The 21,466-nt window shown below is 42.0% G+C and overlaps 1 protein-coding gene and 1 pseudogene across 1 annotated transcript; both read left to right on the plus strand.

Annotated features, from left to right (window-relative positions):
- The first annotated feature begins 1,062 nt into the window (after positions 1-1,062).
- LOC117976669 (ubiquitin carboxyl-terminal hydrolase 6-like) lies at positions 1,063-20,930 on the plus strand (annotated as a pseudogene).
- LOC129394504 (protein FAM106A-like) lies at positions 6,001-9,900 on the plus strand. Its single transcript, XM_055102178.2, has one exon. The coding sequence runs from the start codon at positions 6,751-6,753 to the stop codon at positions 7,216-7,218; it is 468 nt and encodes a 155-aa protein (XP_054958153.1). The 5' UTR covers positions 6,001-6,750; the 3' UTR covers positions 7,219-9,900.
- Positions 20,931-21,466: the final 536 nt, after the last annotated feature.

The following is a 21,466-nucleotide window of genomic DNA, read 5'->3' on the forward strand; positions in this document are numbered from 1 at the left end:
AACTAGGATTGCAAGCTCTGTTTTTTTCTGCTTTCTGTTTGCTTGGTAAATTTTCCTCCATGCCTTTATTTTTAGCCTATGTGTTTCTTTGTGTGTGAGATGGGTATCTTGAATACAGCATACTGATGGGTCTTGGTTCTTTATCTAGCTTGCCATTCTGTGTCTTTCATTGGAGAATACATTGAGATTTAAGGTTAGTAGTATTATATGTGGATTTGATCTCATCATCATGATGCTAGCTGGTTATTTTGCTAACTTGTTTATGTGGTTGCTTCACAGTGTCACTGTTCTTTGTACTTTAGTGTGTTTTTCTGGTGCCTGGTAATGGTTTTTCCTTTTCATATTTACTGCTTCCTTCAGGAGCTCTTGCAAGACAGGTCTGGTAGTAACAAGTTCCCTCAGCATTTGCTTGTCTGAAAAGCATCTTATTTATCCTTTGCTTATGAAGCTTGGTTTGGCCAGATGTGAAATTCTGGGTTGGAAATTCTTTTCTTTAAGAATGTTGAATATTGGTTCCCAGTATCTTCTGACTTGTAGGGTTTCCACTGAGAGGTCGGCTGTTCATCTGATGGGGTTCCCTTTGTAGGTGACCTGGCCTTTCTGTTTGACTGCCCTTAACATTTTTTCTTTCATTTAGAGTTTGGAGAATCTGATGACTATGTGTCTCGGGGATGATCTCCTCGTGGAGTATCTCACTGGAGTTCTCTGGATTTCTTGAATTTGAGTGTTGGCCTGTCTTGCTAGAACTAACTTGGGGAAGTTAGTTCTCTTGAATCCTATGCTGAAGTATGTTTTCCAACTTGGTTCCATTCTCCTTGTCTTTTTCAGGTACCCCAATCCATCATAGATTCGTTCTCTTTATGTAGTCCCATATTTTTTGATGGTATCGTTCATTCCTTTTCATTCTTTTATCTCTATTCTTGTCTGCCTGTCTTATTTCAGAAAGATCGTCTTCAAGCTCTGAGATTCTTTTCTTGGCCTATTCTGCTGTTAATAATTGTGATTTCATTGTGAAGTTCTTGTAGTGTGTTTTTCAGCTCTAACAGGTGAGTTATTTTTTTCTCTAGACCGGCTATTTTGGCTGTCCGCTCCTGTATTGTTTTGTCATCATCGTTAGTTTCTTTGCATTGGGTTACAAGATGCTCCTTTAGGTCATTGAAGTTCACTGTTATTCACATTCTGAAGCCTACTCTGTCATTTCAGCCATCTCAGGCTCAACCCAGTTCTGAGCCCTTGCTGGAGAGGTGTTGAAGGGATACTCTGGCTTTTTGAGTCCTCAGGATTTTGGGGTTATTTCTCATCTCTGTGGGTCTACCTTAAACTTTGACCTTGAGGATGGGGTTTTTGTGGCTTTTTAAGTTGTTATTGTTGTTGTTTCCTGCTTGTTTTTCTTTTAACAGTCTGGCCACTCTTCTGCAGGGCTGCTGCAGTTTGCTGGGGGTTCGCACTATACCCTAGTTGCCTCAGTTTTTCCCATAGCTGGAGGTATCATCAGTGAAGTCTGTGAAACAGCAAAGATGGCTGCCTGCCACTTCCTCTGGAAGCTCCAGCCCAGCAGGGTACTGACCTATTGCTGGCTCGAAAGTGCCTGTAGGAGGTGGCTGGAGACCCCAGTTGGGAGGTCTCCTCCAGTCAGGAGAAATGGGATAAGGGACCTGCTTAAAGAATGATTCTGGCTACTTTTTGGTAGACCAGCTGTGCTGTGTTGGGGATCCCTTCAGTTCCCATTCAGTTTGGGCTGTCCAAAGGCCCACAGGCTGAACTGGCTGAGAAGCTTGAAAGGCCTAGGTGGCAGCCTGCCCCACCCCTCAGGCACTCCATCCCGGGAAGAAATTAGAGCTCTGTTAGCCCCATAGAACATGAGTGACCTACAATTTTGATTTGCCCTTTTACTGGTGATGTTGGCATTGATCACAAACAGTGGTGTCTGCTAGCTTTCTCCTCTGTAATGTTACTTTTTCACCTTGTAATTAATTAGTATTAATATTTTGTGGGGAGGTAATTTGAGACTATGTAGATATCTCTGTTCTTCATCAAACTCAATTTATTCATTTACTTGATTTGATATTTACTTGTGGTTTATTTCATTTAATAGGTTATAATTTGACAATTTTTTTAACAATTTTTTTCTTTTTAGAAATGTTTTATTTTGACAATTTTAGACTTATAGAAAAATAGTAAGAAAACTACAAAACATTCTTGGATACTATTCCCCAAATGTGAACATTTTACTGTATTTGCTTTATCCTTTCTCCCCCTTTTCCTCTTCTCTTTCTAGGTAAATATAAATGTAGGTGCATAATATAGACTTTTTCTGAATGGTTTATAAGTTGCAGGTATGATGCCTCTTTATTTCTAAATAATTTTATGTGTGTCTCCTAAAAACAAGGCATTATCTTGCATAATTATAGTATAACTATCAAAATCAGGAAATTAAAAATGGTTTACTGTTACTATCTCATCCATAAACCTTATTTTACTTTTTTCAATTGTCTCAATAATATTTTTTATAGCCAAATAATTTAAGATGGGTGATTTTACAATCCATGATGTTGACTTTCATAATCCATGATGTTGAGAGGTTTCAGCATTTTTACGTTGATTCTTTCTCATCTCTGTGGGCCTATCTACCTTTGATGTTTGAGGTTGCTGACCTTTGGAGGCGGTCGATCTGTGTCAAATTATTCTGTCTTTTTAGTCTCTTTTAGTCCAGGATGATTCCTGAGTCTTTCCTTGATTTTCATGGCATTTATGTGTTTGAAGAGTATGGGCCAGTTTTTTGTGGATTTTCTCTCAGTTTGGGTTCATAGGATGTTTCTTCATGATTCAGTTCAGGTTATACCATTCAGGCAGGAAGGTCACACAAGTGAGGCTGAGTTCTTCCCAATGCAGCATATCTGGAGGCATATGCTGTTACTTGGCTCCATTACTGGCCAGTGTTGACTTTGTTTGAGAATCTACCAGGTCTGTCCATGATAAAGTGACTATCTACCATTTGTTTTTCACCAATGTCTTATGTGAACATAGTTTGAGGCTCTGTAAATATCTGGTTACTCTAAACATCTCACCCACTGGATTTAGCATTTCATTGATTATTTTTGTTGGGTCAATTATTATTATGGTGGTTGCCAAATCATGATTGTCTTCATCTTTCATTCCTTCTACGTGGATAAGTAAAACAAAACAAAACCAACCAACAAATAGGGGAGAAGGGAAAATTTATTGTTTTGCTGTTCAGGTTCCCTCCGCTTTGACCAGTGGTAGCCATTTCAAGCTGAGTTCATGTCTTTTTGAACTGTCCTTATTGTTCTTTGAATACTTCCTTACTTTCTGGCATAAGCTGTTTCAACCATACTTTGTATTTTCTCTGCCCCAGCCCTTGAATCAGCCATTTTCATTTTTTTCCAGAAGCCCTGACTTTCTTTAGGGGACAGTAATTAGAAACCAATATCTGGGCAGTAATTGTGGTAGATACGTATGGCTGTTGTAGTTGTCATTGCTCATAGGCTTCCTCAGTGAACAGAGCAGAAAAATACAGCTAGATGGATAAATATACAAACATACATGCTTATATTCATCGATATTTCTATATTAGAATATACTGAAAACCATGAGTTCTTCCTGGTGATTCTAATTCCAGTTGAATCACACATGGCTCATTTTAGTTTTTTTTTTCCCTTTCAGTACTCTTGACCTTTGAACAATGTGGAAGTTAGAGGGGCTGAACCCCACACAGCCGAAAATTTGCCTAAATTTTGACTTCCCTGTAATGTAACTGCTGACTGACCTGATTAACTACTGTTGACCAGAAACCTTACCCATAACAAAGTTGATTAATATATGTGCTGTATATTCTATGTATTATACACTATATTCTTATAAAAGTAAGCTAGAATTGCCTTAGCTATTCCAGCTGTTTTGGGGTTTGATATAAATTTTAAAATAGTTTATCCTAATTCTGTGAAGAATGTCATTGGTAGTTTGGTAGCTGACTTCAAACTATACTGCAAACCTGCAGTAACAGAAATAGCATGGTACTGTTACAACAGCAGACACATATACCAATGGAACAGAATAGAGAGCTAAGAAATAATGCAGCACACCCACAACCATCCAACCTTCAACAACTCCACTTAAAAAAAGCAATGGGGAAAGCAATGGGACTGCTGGGTCAAATGGCAATTCTAAGTTCTTTGAGAAATCGCCAAACTGCTTTCCGCAATGACTAAACAAGTTTAAATTCCCACCAGAAGTGCATAAACGTCCCCTTTTCTCCACAACCTTGCCAGCTTCTGTTAGTTTTTGACCTTTTAATAATAGTCATTCTGACTGGTGTGAGATGGTGTCTCACTGTGGTTTTGATTTGCATTTCTCTAATGATTAGTGAGTTTGAGCATTTTTTTCATAGCCTCGTTGGCCACATGTTATGTCTTCTTTTGAAAAGTATCTGTTCATGTCCTTTGCCCACTTTTGATGGTGTTGTTTGTTTTTTTTCTTGTAAATTTAAGTTCCTTCCAGATGCTGGATATTAGACCTTTGTCAGATGGCTAGGTTGCAAATATTTTCTCCCTTTCTGTGAGCTGTTTACTCTGTTGATAGTTTCTTTTGCCGTAAAGAAGCTCTTTAGTTTAATTAGGTCCCATTTGCCAATTTTTGTTTTTCTTGCAATTACTTTTGGCATCTTTGTCATGAAGATCATTTCCAGGTCCTATGTCCGCAATGGTATTTCCTAGATTATCGTCCAAGGTTTTAATATGTTTTCATTTTAGATTTAAGTTTTTAATCCTGCCTTTGCCTCCCAAAGTGCTGGGATTACAAGCGTGAGCTACCACACCCAGCGAGGAAGCCAAGTTTAACGTGTGTGCTCCACTCCTCCAACCTGGCCAAAGGGCAGTCATCATCACTGGCCACTACTGACCACAGCCTTTAGAAACTCCCCTTGAACGTGCTGGGCTGACCTTCCTCTGATCACAGGCAAGGTAACCATACACTCAAGGCCAATGATCCCATCTGCTGTGGGCTGGCTCATGCTCCCAATGCTTACAGAACCTGGGAGGCAGAGGAAAACTCTGCCCATCCCATGGGACGTTACCTGTAAGCTTTGAACACCAGAATCTTGAGGCCTACCTCTTTCTGAAAGGCTTTGTCTTCCTCTAAACCAGGAAGCTGGAGCAATTCCACCAGATTCTGTACAACAGATGCAACAAGAAAATTCATGAAGAGTAGATCTTAGGTTGAATTTTTCACAGAAGACCTTGTAAGAGCAGACAATGGTGAGAAAAAAAAAGCCCGAGGTCAATACAATGGGGAAAAGCCTGTGAAGTGACCTGGCAGCAGCCACACCTGCTGTCACCTCCATTCCCCTCTCATCTTGGAAACAGATTTGCCCTTTATAACTCAACTCATAGCTCACCCGCCTTCAGAGACTTCTTGGCCCATCTTAGCTGGAAGGGATCTGTTCCAGCGCTGAGCTTTTATTTTGCTTAGCATCTACTCAGATGCCTTGACTGTGTGTGTCTCACAGTCCTACTGACTGACAAACTCCCTGGGGGCCGAGATGGCATGGATTCAGGTCTCAGATGCTCTATGGCACCTGGGAGCATCTTACACAGGTGAAGTGCTCAGTGATGATCTGGGGGTCACTATTCTCTGCAGATCAGCATGTCTGAGAGGTAGGGGCTCACAGACTGTGGAACTGGTGTAAGACCTTTGTCTTTTCCCAGCTACTAACAGGTCCTGCTTGTCACAGCCCTTCCATGATACAAAGTTAAGTCATTTTGTGTCTGACACAGGCAAAGGAAAACGACAGGCCCTTGCCTTCCCGGTCCTCAAGGGTCAGCTGTAAGATGATGTCATAAAGCCAGATCAGGTCCTGGGGCCGGGGGAAGCACTTGCTGTCATCCTCTGGCTGCTGCTGCAGCAGAGCCCTCTGCAGACCTTTGGCCATGCTCTCATTACGCTTGATTGCCATTGACAGCTTGATGTAAGTCAGGTAACTGGAATGCACCACACGTCAGCTCAAGTTATACTCAGAGAAGCAGAGGAACTGGGAGGACTGGACTACGAGTTGGGGCTGACCCAGAGGAAGTGGGGGGGTGAGTTGGGGCAAGGCCACAGCAGGGCCATTTGGCCTGGGCTTCAAGGGACCCTGTAATCCCAACTACTTGGCAGGCTGAGGCAGGAGAATCACTTGAATCCGGGAGGTGGAGGTTTCAGTGAGCCGAGATAGTGCCACTTCACTGCAGCCTGGGCGACAAGAGTGAAACTCCGTCTCAAAGAAAACTAAAATAGGCTGGGTGCAGTGACTCACGCCTGTAATCCCAGCACTTTGGGAGGCCGAGATGGGTGGATCACCTGAGGCTGGGAGTTCAAGACCAGCCTGACCAACATGGAGAAACCCCATCTCTATAAAAATACAAAATTAGCTGGGCGTGGTGGCTCATGCCTGTAATCCCAGCTACTCAGGAGGCTGAGGCAGGAGAATTGCTTGAACCTGAGAGGCGGAGGTTGTAGTGAGCTGGGATTGCTCCATTGCACTCCAGCCTGGGCAACAAGAGCGAACCTCTGTCTCAAAAAATAAATAAATAAATAAAATAAATACATAAAATAAATAAATACATAAATAAAATAGATACGTATTTATGCAAACCATAGAAAAATGTTTGGCAACCATCAGAAGATACCTGACAATGTGAAATAGTTTTATTACAACTGGCCTGACCTTCAAAGGCCTTCACAGCTCCTGCCTTCATGCTACCGTCTACTATGTTCCTCGTGCACCTTCCAGTCAGCACAAACAGGCTGCACTGCCTCCAAAACACATCACTTGAATCCTACCTCTGCTCCTTTGTCCATCTGAATCACCCTCTCCACATTTCTGACCCTGTAATCCTGATCTCACTTCATGAGGCAGTTCGCTTCTCTTTTGCATTTAGCTTTCCCCGGGGTACACTGTCAATAGCCTACTGTCTGATGTCATCAGACAGTACTTCATCAGAGGCAATTATGTCCACAGAGCTTTTGGCTAATTACTGTCACTCCTCTTTACATGTGTACATATGCATATCATCTTTCCCTAATGAGACTGGAAATCATGATTCATTCCCTGGAGCAGTGGTTTCCATAAATGACCAACCCACAGACCAGTGCAAACTGGCTGCAAAAGAGCTTCCTCTGAGGAACTTATTAGAATGGAGATTCTTTGACTGCATGGGATAGGAGGATCTCATAAATCTGGGTGTAATAGGCACAGAACGTTAGGTGTAATATGGGCGGGACTCTGGACTCAGCATATCCAACAAGCTGCTGGCTGATTCCGATGATGCCGATGAATTGCCAGGTTGGGAACTGCTGCCCCCAGAGAACCTAGCAGAGAGCTCTGTACGTGGTAGGTGCTCACTCCCCTATTGTTTGGGTGTATGCCTCCTGATAATGAACTTGATCGTAACATTATTGTTGTATTATGCCTGTATTGTTTCCTTAAGTGAAGGAAGAATGCTTTTGAGTACCTAATAGGTGGCAAGCTCTGTGCCTACTTACATACATGAACTATTCCTTTTAATAACCTTTGGAGATAAAGTGGCATTTCCATTGGGCATTAGAAATCTGAAGACTTTCGTTTACAGCTGTTGCAACAGCAGAACTAGAATTCGACCTCCGACATTTCTGCTCACCAGAGGGCATGAACTGCTGGTTTGTACCTGGCTTGCAGATACCTTCTTTGGGCAGCACAATGTTCAAAATTAAAAAAACTACCAACACTTCTAAACTGGATACTTTGTATCAATATCTGGGTTTCTGGCTTCTCTTCATGGGAAAAAAACAAACAAACAAAAAGGTTTGGTGAACACTGGGGCCCACATTCCTGCAGGGCAACAGTCACATGGAGACTTTAGATGGGCACGTGCCCAGAACACACTAGAGTCCCCATCGCTCCCCATTCTCTTACATTCTATTCCCAACTAGGTTCTTATAGGCCTGGGTTTGTGCCTGTTGCACACTTATCTACTCTCTTGCTTCCCACTGGTCAGGAAGTCTGGCAAACTTAAAAGGCCTCTTTTTGTTGCTCTCTCCTGTATGGATCTCTCATCATAGAGGTGTGTGCATTTCTGACTTTGTGATTTCAATACTAAGGAAGCTGTCGGCACATTATCAAGGAAAACGGGGATCGCTGCTCCCCAACGTACACATTCTGGTGTGCCCCAGTAAAATTCTATATTCAGCCTCCAAACTAGCTGGGAAAAATGTGGCAAATCATCTACTTGCTCCAATTCAATGGTGTTTAGAAGTAAGAAGTCACTGTGAGCAGTGCCACCAAGTGGTGGAGAGACTCCATGCAGAATCGCCACCTTCAGCCAGAGAGGCTGGGAGGCCGAAGACCTCTCTCAATGCACAGGGCCATTCAGAAACTAGAAACAAAATGCTTGCTCATCTCCCTAGGCCACTCCTTCCGAGGTTTTTTGAGACAAGGTCTCACTGTCATCCAGGCCGGAGTGCAGTGGGACAATCAAGGCTCACTGCAACCTCAACCTTCTGGGTTCAAGCGATCCTCCCACTTCAGCCTTTCAAGTAGCTGGGATGACTACAGGCATGGGCCACCACACCCAGCTGATTTTTTTTTTCTTTTTAGTAGAGATGAGGTCTCGCCATATTGCTCAGACTGGTCTTGAACCAACACATTTTTAGCTTTTTAAAAGACAGCCTTGGCCAGCCATGGCAGCTCACACTTGTAATCACTGCACTTGCGGAAGCTGAGGTGGGCAGATAGCTTGAGCCGAGGAGTTCAAGACCAGCCTGGGCAACATGGTGAAACCCCATCTCTACAAAAAATACAAAAATTAGCTGGGTGTGATGGTGCACATCTGTGGTCCCAGCTACTGGGGAGGCTGAGGTGGGAGGATTGCTTGAGCCTGGGAGGTTGAGGCTGCAGTGAGCTGTGATTACCTCACTGCATTCCGGCCTGGGCAACAGAGAACCCTGTCTCTATTTAAAGAAAAAAAAGAAAGAAAGAAACCTAAAAGCAGACTGGCACTTAAAAGAGTTGTGCTTCATTTTTTGACTTTCTGTATTAATTTTGTTTGTTCCTTTCCTTAAACAAGCTGCCACTGCTGCTGATTCAACATGTTTCATTTTATACTTTTTTTTTTTTTGAGACAGAGTTTCGCTCTTGTTGCCCAGGCTGCAGTGCAATGGCGTGATCTCGGCTCGCTGCAACCTCTGCCTCCCGGGTTCAAGCAATTCTCCTGCCTCAGCCTCCCAAGTAGCTGGGTTTACAGGCATGCACCACCACACCCAGCTATTTTGTATTTTTAGTAGAGACGGGGTTTCTCCATGTTGGTCAGGCTGGTCTGGAACTCTCAACCTTAGGTGATCTGCCTGCCTTGGCCTTCCAAAGTGCTGGGATTACAGGCGTAAGCCACTGGGCCTGGCCCATTTTATACATTTTTAATGTGTATTCTTGCTTTTGGAAAATGTGACCAGAGGACTATTAAACTCTTTTAGCATCAGTATAGCAAGGAGGTAAAAAAACAAACAACAAAACAAACAAAAAAAACTCTTTTTGTAAAATAGGATTGAGTATCGTTGGATTGAGCACTTACCAAGCAACTGTGCCAGGCATTTGTGTCCTTCATTTAATTCTTACAAGCCTGAGTGTTCGGTATTTTAATTTTATAGGTGAACAAATAGAAGCTGAGGGTGAAGGACCTACAGCTGTCACCTTCATCTCTTCTCAACACTGCCAACTGTCCCCTTGGATCTCCCAGACAGACAACAGGGGACATCTCTGGTTTCTCGGTGCCCCTTAGAAACCTCGGGTCATTTCAAGGCATTATGCAAATGAGAAGCTTTCCTTCTCTTCACCTCATCTCCTGATCTGCACAAAAGTGACTGTAGGACCCAGTGTTGGTACCGATGTAGGCACCAATCCTCAGTTTACCACCTGCTCTCTACTTGCTTCCCTGCCATAACTTTCTAAAAGGGATGTGAGCCATGTTTAAAGTCACCTGGTCACTGGAGGGATCTTGTTCTACCCTCTGTAGTAGTACCTCTGTAGGGTAGTACCCACTGTAGGAATCTTGTTCTACATCAGTGGTTGCCAACCTTTTTGGCACCAGGGACTGGAGTTGTGGAAGACAATTTTCCACGGACTGGGGGGCTGGGGGGAATGGTTTCAGGATAAAACTGTTCCACCTCAAATCATCAGGCATTAGATTCTCATAAGGAGGGCACAACCTAGATTGCTAGCATGCGCAGTTCGCAATAGGGTTCGTTCTCCTGCGAGAATGGCATGCCGCTGCTGATCTAACAGGAGGCAGAGCTCAGGCGGTAATGGGAGCAAGGGGGAGTGGCTATAAATACAGCTCACCGCTCACCTGCTGCTGTGCAGCCCGGTTCCTAACAGGCCATGGACGGTGCTGGTCTGTAGCCCAGGAGTTGGGGAATCCTGCTCTACAGAGTTTCCAACCTCAGAGATGAAGCATCCCCTCTGTAAGTCAGAAAGAAATTATTCAAGTAGGAGAATTAAAACAGGATCACAGAGAGGGAGGCTGAAGAATTTGACATTCTGTGTTTATTTGTATGAGGAAAAACAGCACATAGAGGCATCCACAGTATTTAATTTGTTTGGATAACAGTTACAGATAAACAGGTACACCCCATATACAATTACCAATACTTTTTATACAGTTCATATTTCAGTACATCAACACTATTTTATTTACACTCTATTTATATACATTAACATCTTTTTAAATTGGGATTATTGTCCATATGCTTTATATTTTTTATTCCAGTGATTTCCCTTTTAGGAATTTATCTGAGGGGAGAATACTCTGTAATTACTCCATAATTTGCAGGCAAATATCATCATAGCATTTTTTAGGAGAGTAAAAAGTTATTAACAACTTATATTTGTCTCACATTAGAGGAATGGTTAAATAAAGCATGGGGTATTCATTGGATAAACTATAATGCAGTTGTTGAAAATGATTACCAGGAGTTTTTGCTAACATTTATGGGAACATGCTTATGATATGTGAACATTTTTTTAAAAACAAGACATAAAGTTGCATATACTGGAAAGAATACCTTCAATATTGAAAAAAATACTATTTAGGAAAAAGGACAGAAGAAAATCTGCCAAAATTTTGACAGTGGTTGCCTTTGTATTAAGAATATAAAAGGATTCCCTGCCTTTTTACATTTTTCTCTGCTTTCCAAAATTTCCACATGAATATTATACCTAGTAATCAGAAAAAAATACAGGGACACGCACTCTTATCCTTTACATTTCTCTCCTGTTTGGACCTCAGATTCCTCAGTAGAAAATTAAACTAGATGCCAGCCTGGGCAATATGATGTCACCCTGTCTTTACAAAAAATGCACAAATTAGCCAGGTGTGGTGTTGTGCACCTATAGTCCCAGCTGCTTGGGAGGCTGAGGTTGGAGGATTGCTTGAGCCCAAGAGATCAAGGCTGCAGTGAGCTGTGATCTCGCCACTGCACTCTAGCCTGGGTAACAAAGCAAGACCCTGTCTCAAAAAAAAAAAAAAAAAAGAAAAAGAAAAAGAAAAGAAAAAAAGAAAATTAAACTAGACAAATTCTTAGGCCTCTCTCTTTTTTTTTAATAGTCTTATATGAAGACTATTACTTCATTTCCTGTGTTTTGTGTTAAGATGAGCTTTAAAGCAACTCTGAAAAAGAAGAGGGTGCCTATAAGTAATTCATAGACTGTTTAAACAATAGTAGAGGATCTAAGCATAGATCCCAAGAGATAAAGGGAATCTTTATCACTTTGGGAAATTTTCCTGATAAATAGAAATTATTGTCAGTACAGTCCACAAATATGTTTTTTATCAGCCTTCTTTCCTCCCTGTCTTCATCTAGCACTGTAGCCTGTGTTCCTCAGAAAATATAGTCAATAAAATTCAACATTCTTTACTAGCTTACTCTAATTTGTGGTTGGCCATAAAGTATTCCTGGTAGAGATAATAGAGATAATATTTAACTGGCTATGAGAAAGGAAACACTATCGTATATGATACACCCCTTTTTCTACTCATTCCAACAACTATGATACAGCATGTTTCCTTTTGAAGCACGTCAGTTTTTTCCTTGAGTGACCAGTTCAAAAGATGATGACAGTTAATATCTTGTTACTACAGAATTTGTACTCAAAAAAGAAGTCTATAACCCAAGTCCAAGCCAGATTTCCTTTTCTAAAAAAAGAATTTTCCTCTAAGTTCCCCTTTTTAAATGAGCTCTTTAGCCTGGATAATTATGCAGTGCTAGAACCTTAACTGCATGATCAAACCCAACCTTGCTTGTTTATAACAGCATTTGACAGCCTCGTGACTCTCACATAGGGAAAAAGTCTCGCCTGAAAACCCATGCTAAGCTGCATGTCTTGAGCTGTGCCAATTTGTATTCCAGGCAGCCTAAGGTTCCCATCGTGAGTTTCAGGAAGGGAAATTCATGGAGGAAGTTCACCTCTGGAAGGGTGAGGAGCAATAAATAGGGTGGGTGATGGACATATGTGACGTTTGCCACAGAGAGGCAGTCAGTATGGGCCTTGTGGTCCGGGCTCTGCTTTGGGACACAAATATAAACTGTGTGAAGTCTTATGGTAGCATTCATAACCCTGATGCTTCACCCACCTTCCCATACATTAGAGGGACAAACAGAAGGATCCTAGCTCTATGGTTCTTGATTGTTTGTCAGGTAGCAGCCAGGCATGGAGAGGGAAAAATTCTTTCTTTTCTGCTGCACTCTAGATCCTTCCTTCTCTCCTCCTTCTTCATTCTACACCACCCCCAACACATATCCCTGCACCCCGCCCATTCTTTGCTCTCTCTCCTTTCTTACACTTAACTCCTTCTTGCTCCACAGCCTAACATGCTGACTAACAGGACCCCAAAGGTTTGGGTGGGTATTAGGGGCCTTCTCAACAAAAGCAGCACACTCTTGAGCTTGTTCTTCCTTTTGTTGCCATCTCAGATAAAAAGGCCCCATGAGGGAGGAGACAGATAAGTATAGACTTGGTATTCTGATAACTCTGTGTTACATGGGATCAGATGTAAATGAGTTGTACCCTGTGGTGTTTCGTGCTCTGCTGTGTTGTCTTCTCATGGTGAGCTTTTCTGTGCCCTTATTTCATCCAGCTCTGGTTTCTGTGTTTCATGTTATTTCTCCTAGCCTCTGTAAACTCTGCAGCATACTGATAATGCTCTGGCTTTCTGATTAAAGATAAATGGCTTACTATCACCACCCCTGGCTTGAGGGCCAGCTCACATGTAATCCCTTATAGGATTCCAAAGTTGTTAAATAAATGCAGTTCTTTTTGTCATTTTGAAGCATTCAAAAATTTTTCAAGAAAAGCTATGATCATATAAATAGAAATTTTATCCAGAATGTTACAGTGTAACATTTGTGAATAAATGTGTAGGTGCTGTATTTGCTCAGACTCTAGTTTGGGTTGTGTTTTCTTTTCCCTTTTTTTTTTTTGAGACAGGGTCTCTCTCTGTCATCTGGGCTGCAGTGCAGTGGCGTAATCACAGCTCACTGCAACCTCTACTCCCAGGCTCAAGCAATCCTCCTGAGTAGCTGGGACTAGAGACATGCGCCACAACGCCCAGCTAATTTTTAGGTTTTTCTTTTACATAGACAGGGTCTCACTCTGTTGGCCAGGCTGGTTTCGAACTCCTGGACTCAAGCAATTCCCCCCACCTCAGCCTCCTAAAGTGCTGGGATTACAGGCCTGAGCCACCATACCCAGCCAGTTATATTTTCTTTTTCCTTATATAGAGTAAAATAAGGGTGAGTGACCGAGAGGTTGATGCATAGCTAGATCACCAGTTTAAATGCCTTCCCACACACCCCTTTCCTCCTGTTCCCTCTACCTACAGGTTGTAGATGAGCATGAGAGTGTGGAGCAGAGTCGGCGAGCGCAAGTCGAGCCCATCATCCTGGACAGCCGTCTCCGTGCTTTCCCCAGTGAGGAAGAGCTAGGGGAAGATGAGATGTACTACTGTTCCAAGTGTAAGACCCACTGCTTAGCAACAAAGAAGCTGGATCTCTGGAGGCTTCCACCCTTCCTGGTATGTTACAGTCCTGCCTCTGAGAGAGCAGGAATCTAGCATAAAAGAAAGAAGACATGAACAAACAGGAGGTTTTGTTATTTTTGAGAATAAGACTTTTCCTGCAGCTGTGTTTCTGTACAAGGTTTTTATGTTGAATACAGAGATGAATCTTTCTACAAATATTTGGTAGTTCCTTTTCCTAAAGAGCTTACAACCTAGAAGAAGAGATCAATCATGTAGACCAGTAACTGCAATTCAGTGTGATGTGAGAACTGCCACAAGGGGTACAACGTGGTGAATTTGAACTTCAGGAGAGGGTGAACTTCTGGCTCTGTGGAGAGAGGAAGCTCAGGCTAGCCCTTTGTGGACTCTAGAAGAGCAACTGAGCCTGGAGGCAATACCCACTGCGCAGTCAGGTGGCTGTGCCACGCTGCTGAGTTGAGTGTGTGCACAAGCACACCAGTGCACTGGGGCCTGTGTAGAGGCCTTTAGGAAACCATATTTTTGAAGTCTTTAAAAAATAATGAAGAGTAAATGTTCTGTTATATATTCCCAAACATTCACATGTATTTGACTTTTTTTTCCATGTAAATTTTGTATCTTCAGAACGCTTTAATGCGATGTTTTCTACCTTTACTTCTCCAGATTATTCACCTTAAGCGATTTCAATTTGTAAATGATCAGTGGATAAAATCACAGAAAATTGTCAAATTTCCTCGGGAAAGTTTTGATCCGAGTGCTTTTTTGGTACCACGAGACCCGGCTCTCTGCCAGCATCAACCACTCACACCCCAGGGGGATGAGCTCTCCAGGCCCAGGATTCTGGCAAGAGAGGTGAAGAAAGTGGATGTGCAGAGTTTGGCTGGGGAAGAGGACATGCTCCTGAGCAAAAGCCCATCCTCACTCAGCGCTAACATCAGCAGCAGCCCAAAAGGTGAGGCCTGGGGGCCTTATGCAGTTGCTTTCTTGGGACTCCTGTAGGCTACATATGTTTCTCTGTCTTCTGATCTGGAACATCAGGTTGGTTGGGTGGAAGGAACCTATCTGGAATCAGACCTATCTGTATTTGAGCTATGTAAGTTTTAGCAAGAGATTCAGCCTCCCTGAATCTATTTTCTCATCTGTAAAATGGAGATAATGCCAGGTTTACAGAGTTGAGAGTTTGACACATGGAGAGTAAAGCACTTCACACAGTACCTGATGTATGGTAAACAGGAATGGTAGCTGCTGTCTTGTCCCCTTATAGTGAAAGTTCTGAGGTTCCCCATCTTTCAGGGGGTCTAGAGGATCAAAACTCTTTATTTATTTATTTATTTTATTTTTTATTTTTTTGAGACAGGTTCTCACTCTGTCACCCAGGCTGGAGTGCAGTGGTGCAACACAGATCACAGCTCACTGCAGCCTCGACCTCCTGGGGTCAATCAATCCTCCCACCTCAGCCTCCTGAGTAGCTGGGACTACAGGCACGCACCACTGCACCTAGCTAATTTTTGTATTTTTTGTAGAGATGGTGCTTCGCCATGTTTCCCAGGCTGGGCTCGAACTCCTGCACCCAAGTGAACCTCCTGCTTCGGCCTCCTAAACTGCTGGGATTACAGGTGTGAGCCACTGTGCCTGGCCCAAAACTATTTTCATAAAAATACTAAGACAATATGTGCCTTTTCACTTTTATTCTCTCACAGATGTACAATGGTGTAAGAGACAACATGACATGGAATAATATCGTCACTTTGACAGTGAAGTCTGTGCTAATGTACTTTTTCATGCCTCAGTTTTAGTTTCTAATACAGGAAATATTGATAGATAAAATTCACATAAAAGTTCTAAAGGTTCTCAATAATTTTTAAAGGTATAAAAGGGGGTAGGGGTAAGAGGCTATAACCAAAAAGTTTAAAGCCTTACAGGATTTTTGTGAGACATAGAGGTAACAATGGACAGCAAGAAATTCCCAGTACCATGCCTAACAATAGGAAGTACTCAGTAAATGGTGGTCGCATTTTTTGTCTAATTTTACAAAGGAGAGGAATATGTATTTGGAAAACTCCTTACTCTTAATAATTAGATTTTTTTCAACTGAATCTGACATAAATCATCTTTCCGCTATTTTCTGAGTCCCTATAACCTACTTTACATTTTCAGGACATTGTTGCTTATAGGGACTCGGCATTGAAGAAGACAAAAATGTAACTTACTGGCTACATAATAGGAACTAAAGGGTAGCCAGTCACGACTCCCCTGTCTTTACCTTTGTGTGTACATTTGTGAAGCTAGCCTCAGAGTTAGCATTTGGGGCTGGCTTACTTTGTGGCATTTGGATTTGTGAATCTTTTCTTCTGTCCTGTTCACAGGTTCTCCTTCTTCATCAAGAAAAAGTGGAACCAGCTGTCCCTCCAGCAAAAACAGCAGCCCTAATAGCAGCCCACGGACTTTGGGGAGGAGCAAAGGGAGGCTCCGGCTGCCCCAGATTGGCAGCAAAAATAAACTGTTAAGTAGTAAGAAGAACTTGGATGCCAGCAAAGAGAATGGGGCTGGGCAGATCTGTGAGCTGGCTGACGCCTTGAGCCGAGGGCATATGCGGGGGGCGGGGCAGCCAACCAGAGCTGGTCACTCCTCAGGACCACGAGGTAGCTTTGGCCAATGGATTCCTTTATGAGCATGAAGCATATGGCAATGGCTACAGCAATGGTCAGCTTGGAAACCACAGTGAAGAAGACAGCACTGATGACCAAAGAGAAGACACTCATATTAAGCCTATTTATAATCTATATGCAATTTCAGTAAGTGGTTTATTGTATGGTTTTCGGAGAGTGGTCTGTTTTGTTCACTTGTCTTCATGTATTCATCAGCAAGTATTTTTCAGGTCCTGCTTATTTCCTAGCATTGAGCTTAGTGATAGAGAAAGTTAACATAGAAATCTGGGCCTGCCCAGGTGTGGTGGCTCACACCTGTAATCCCAGCACTTTAGAAGGCTGAGGCAGAAGGATCGCTTGAGCCCAGGAGTTTGAGACCAGCCTGGGCCCCATCTCTACAAATAATTTTAAAATGGAGCGAGGTATGGTGGCATTGCCTGTGGTCCCAGCTACTTGGAAGGCTGAGGCAGAAGGATCACCTGAGCCCAGGAGGCCAAGTCTTTAGAGAGTTGTGATCACTCGACTGCACCCCAGCCTGGGTGATAGAGCAAGCCCCTGTCTCAAAATAATAATAATAATAGTAATTACATTATAAAATGATTGTTTATCCACACAAGACTTGGAGCTTATGACTTTTGTATTTTGCTTTTTGCTTATTTTGGTTTTAGAGAAAGTTAGAGTGTTCTAAAATATTTTCTCACCTACTGATCATTTACATGATCACTGTTCTCCTGCTCAGATCCTAGTGCTATACCCTGGCCATAGTACAGTTAACTACTAACATACATCCACTCTCTTATCTCTTACAGTGCCATTCAGGAATTCTGAGTGGGGGCCATTACGTCACTTATGCCAAAAACCCAAACTGCAAGTGGTACTGCTACAATGGCAGCATCTGTGAGGTAAACATTCTCAATCTTTGAATGAAAGTTAGAAACAGAATATCAACAGAACTGGGGAACATTTGTTGAAATAATGGACTATCTCTTGAATAGGAAATAGATATTTCTGTTAGAATCAATATATAGATGCTGTCAGTATTAAAGAAACAAAAGTGATATGCAGAGTAGGGAATGAAAACATGAGTAGTGAGGAAAAATAAAGAGTTAGTTGACCGGGCGCAGTGGCTCATGCCTGTAATCCCAGCACTTTGGGAGGCTGAGGCAGGCTTAGGAGGTGGATCACTTGATGTCAGGAGTTCAAGACCAGACTGGCCAACATGGTGAAACCCCATCTCTGCTAAAAATACAAAAATTAGTTGGGCATGTTAGCACATGCCTGTAATCCCAGCTACTCAGGAGGCTGAGGCAGGAGAATGGCTTGAACCTGGGAGGTGGAGGTTGCAGTGAGCCAAGACTGCACCGCTGCACTCCAGCCTGGGCAACAGAGCAAGACTCTGTCTCAAAAAAAAGGAGTTAGTTAATGCAAAAAGCTCCTATCTTCTAGACTGTTAGAATTTGATGGGGTTGGGCCAAGTGCAGTGGCTCACGCCTGTAATCCCAGCACTTTGGGAGGCCAAGGTGGGCAGATGATGAAGTCAGGAGATCGAGACCATCCTGGCTAATATGGTGAAAGCCCGTCTCTACTAAAAATACAAAAAATTAGCCAGGCATGGTGGCACATGCCTGTAGTCCCAGCTACTCAGGAGGCTGAGGCAGGAGAATCACTTGAACCCAGGAGGCAGAGGTTGCAGTGAGCTGAGATCGTGCCAGTGCACACCAGCCTGGTGACAGAGCAAGACTCCGTCTCAAAAAAATAAATAAATACAAAATAAATAAATAGAATTTGATGGGGTTTTAGGTCATTTTGTTTTGACTTGTCTATGGTCAAAATATTTTCTCCAAAGCAAACATTGGAAATAGTGGGGCTCATTTTAAAGGGGCAGGTGTGAGACAGCCAAACTAGTGAGCTTATTGGAAGCAATCAGGTTTAGTAATTACAGAGGGTTGGTCTTCCCTTTCCTGGCAAGGATTTAGAGCCATAATAGTGATGGCTTTTTGTTAAAGGTTTTTCTTGCCCTTTCAGGAACGTCACCCTGATGAAATTGACACCGACTCTGCCTACATTCTTTTCTATGAGCAGCAGAGGATAGACTATGCACAATTTCTGCCAAAGATTGATGGCAAAAAGATGGCAGACACAAGCAGTATGGATGAAGACTTTGAGTGTGATTACAAAAAGTACTGTGTGTTACAGCAAAGCTACCACTCTGGCTGCTAGACAGCTTGGTGGGGAGGGAGATGACTCCTTGTAGCTGATACTTGGCAAAAGTGTCACTGAGAGGCAAGCTAAATGTAGTTATTTTATCCTGTTAGAATACAAATTCTAATTAAAATAGTTAACTTTAAGAGTAGTAGTAATTTTATTTTCAAGTCTCATGCAAGTTGTCCGATAGAGAACTTTCAGGCAGATCCCACCATTAGCCTGTAAACAAAAGGTTTGGCACCAGCCACCTGGGACCAAATAAGAACTCAATTGTGCTTGTCCAGATATGAACAAATATGTAGTGAGTATAGAGTTTATCAATAATCATAACAAATATTAAAGATTTCCTTGGAGTCAAAGTAAAAAACAAAAAATTGTAATGTTGTCTAGGGATGATATGATATGCTACCTCCTTTTTCCTTAAGTTTTATTCCATTCTGTTGACAAGATGGAGAAAGCAAGATCATGAAGGTGTGCAAATGATTCTTACGGCATGGGCGAGGATTTTTCCATTTATTTTTTAAAGTTTCCATACCCTTTCTTTGTCTTTCTTGCTTTTTGTTTTTGCTGTTGTGTTTATGTTTGAGACACAACCAGTCATTGGTGGCAGGGGCATAGAGTGGTCAGTCTGAAAGGGAGGCTCTCTTAAGAGCTATGTGCCTTCCACCCAGAGGGAGACCCAGTAGAAAGAAAAACATCCTGGGAAATCCAGCTACCATGGCCCTCCCAGTGGAGGCATCTTACATTTAGGATACTTCAGGTATCCTCAGAAATGTATTCTGCACCCCCGGCCCCGCCCATGCTGAGGGAAGGGGAGCAGTTGCCAATATTTGCACCATCTTCACATGCACATGTTGCAACAAGAGCTTCTGGGAAGGTAAGCGGCATCGGAGCTAGATCACGTTTCACAATTAGTGGTTGTTCTTTTCCATGTTTGTTTTGCACTTTAAAAAAGAGAGAACACATGCAAATGAACTTGCTTGTGTGTATTTGATGGCTCCAAGGGCTATAAATTACAAACAAAACACATCCCAGACATTAGGAGTTCATAAGTATATTTAATGAAATTGGTGGTTTTAGGAAGTCAACTTTAGTTTTGCTTTGTTTGCATGTCCACTAATTTTTTTATTTTGATATTAGTCTTTTTAAAAAATTTTTACAGTACTCATTGAAAGTTATGTTTCTTTGTTTACTTCATTTTTTCCTCTAATTATTCAAGACTGGGACAAAAGTATAAATATTATTTAGTTCAGGTAGAATTTTTTTGGTGTAGTTTTTTAATATATACTTGAAGGAAATGTTTCACCTTATTTTTGGTCTTTGTTTATTCATTTAGGCCCTGCAAGTTGATTCTCATTAATTGTCAGATTCCACTACACTTTCTTCCTCATAGGTAGTAATTACCAGTGTAACTAAGCATTTGTGTTCTGATATCTGAGGCCAGTAGCTATTAATATCTAGTTCTCAGAGCATTTGGAAAGGTTATCTTAAATGGCTACCTAAATTGAAATCCTTTTCAGAAAAAATATAATTGCAAATAAGTAGGAGTGGCCTAAATTATCTAATGTAATAAAGTCAGACAAAATGCATACTTTATAGTTTCAAGATTTTCAGTATATAAAATCTGTCCTTTCCTACCTGGACATGTCCCATTAAAAAGTGGAAGATTTTAAATAATTTCTTTACAGATGTTTTATTTAAGCAGGTAGCACAATCTACTAATGTTCTTTGATCTGTGTTTGTTATACTGGTTGTAATTAATTTTTTTAATTCATGAACTAGTGGAAAATTTATTAAATTAACTATTAACCACATTCACCTTGTAAATGACTGTATAAAACTTGTTGACAATGCACTGACTTTAGAAAGATGTTAATGTGCATAAATAGAGTGTAAATAAAATAGTGTTGATGTACTGAAATATGAACTGTATAAAAAGTATTGGTAATTGTATATGGGGTGTACCTATTTATCTGTAACTATTATCCAAACAAATTAAATACTGTGGATGCCTCTATTTACTGTTTTTCCTCATACAAGTAAACACAGAAAGTCAAATTCTTCAGCCTCCCTCTCTGTGATCCTGTTTTAATTCTCCTACTTGAATAATTTCTTTCTGACTTACAGAGGGGATGCTTCATCTCTGAGGTTGGAAACTCTGTAGAGCAGGATTCCCCAACTCCTGGGCTACAGACCAGTACCGTCCATGGCCTGTTAGGAACCAGGCTGCACAGCAGGAGGTGAGTGGCGAGCTGTATTTATAGCCGCTCCCCCTTGTTCCCATTACCGCCTGAGCTCTGCCTCCTGTTAGATCAGCAGCGGCATGCCATTCTCGCAGGAGAACAAACCCTATTGCGAACTGCGCATGCTAGCAATCTAGGTTGTGCCCTCCTTATGAGAATCTTAATGCCTGATGATATGAGGTGGAACAGTTTTATCCTGAAACCATTCCCCCCATCCCCCCAGTCCGTGGAAAATTGTCTTCCACAACACCAGTCCTGGGGGATTGTGAGCAGAGCGGTGCAATGGCCTGACCTACCAGGTAAAGGCTCC

The sequence above is a fragment of the Pan paniscus genome, chromosome 19, assembly GCF_029289425.2.
Source record: "Pan paniscus chromosome 19, NHGRI_mPanPan1-v2.0_pri, whole genome shotgun sequence".
Taxonomy (NCBI): domain Eukaryota; kingdom Metazoa; phylum Chordata; class Mammalia; order Primates; family Hominidae; genus Pan; species Pan paniscus.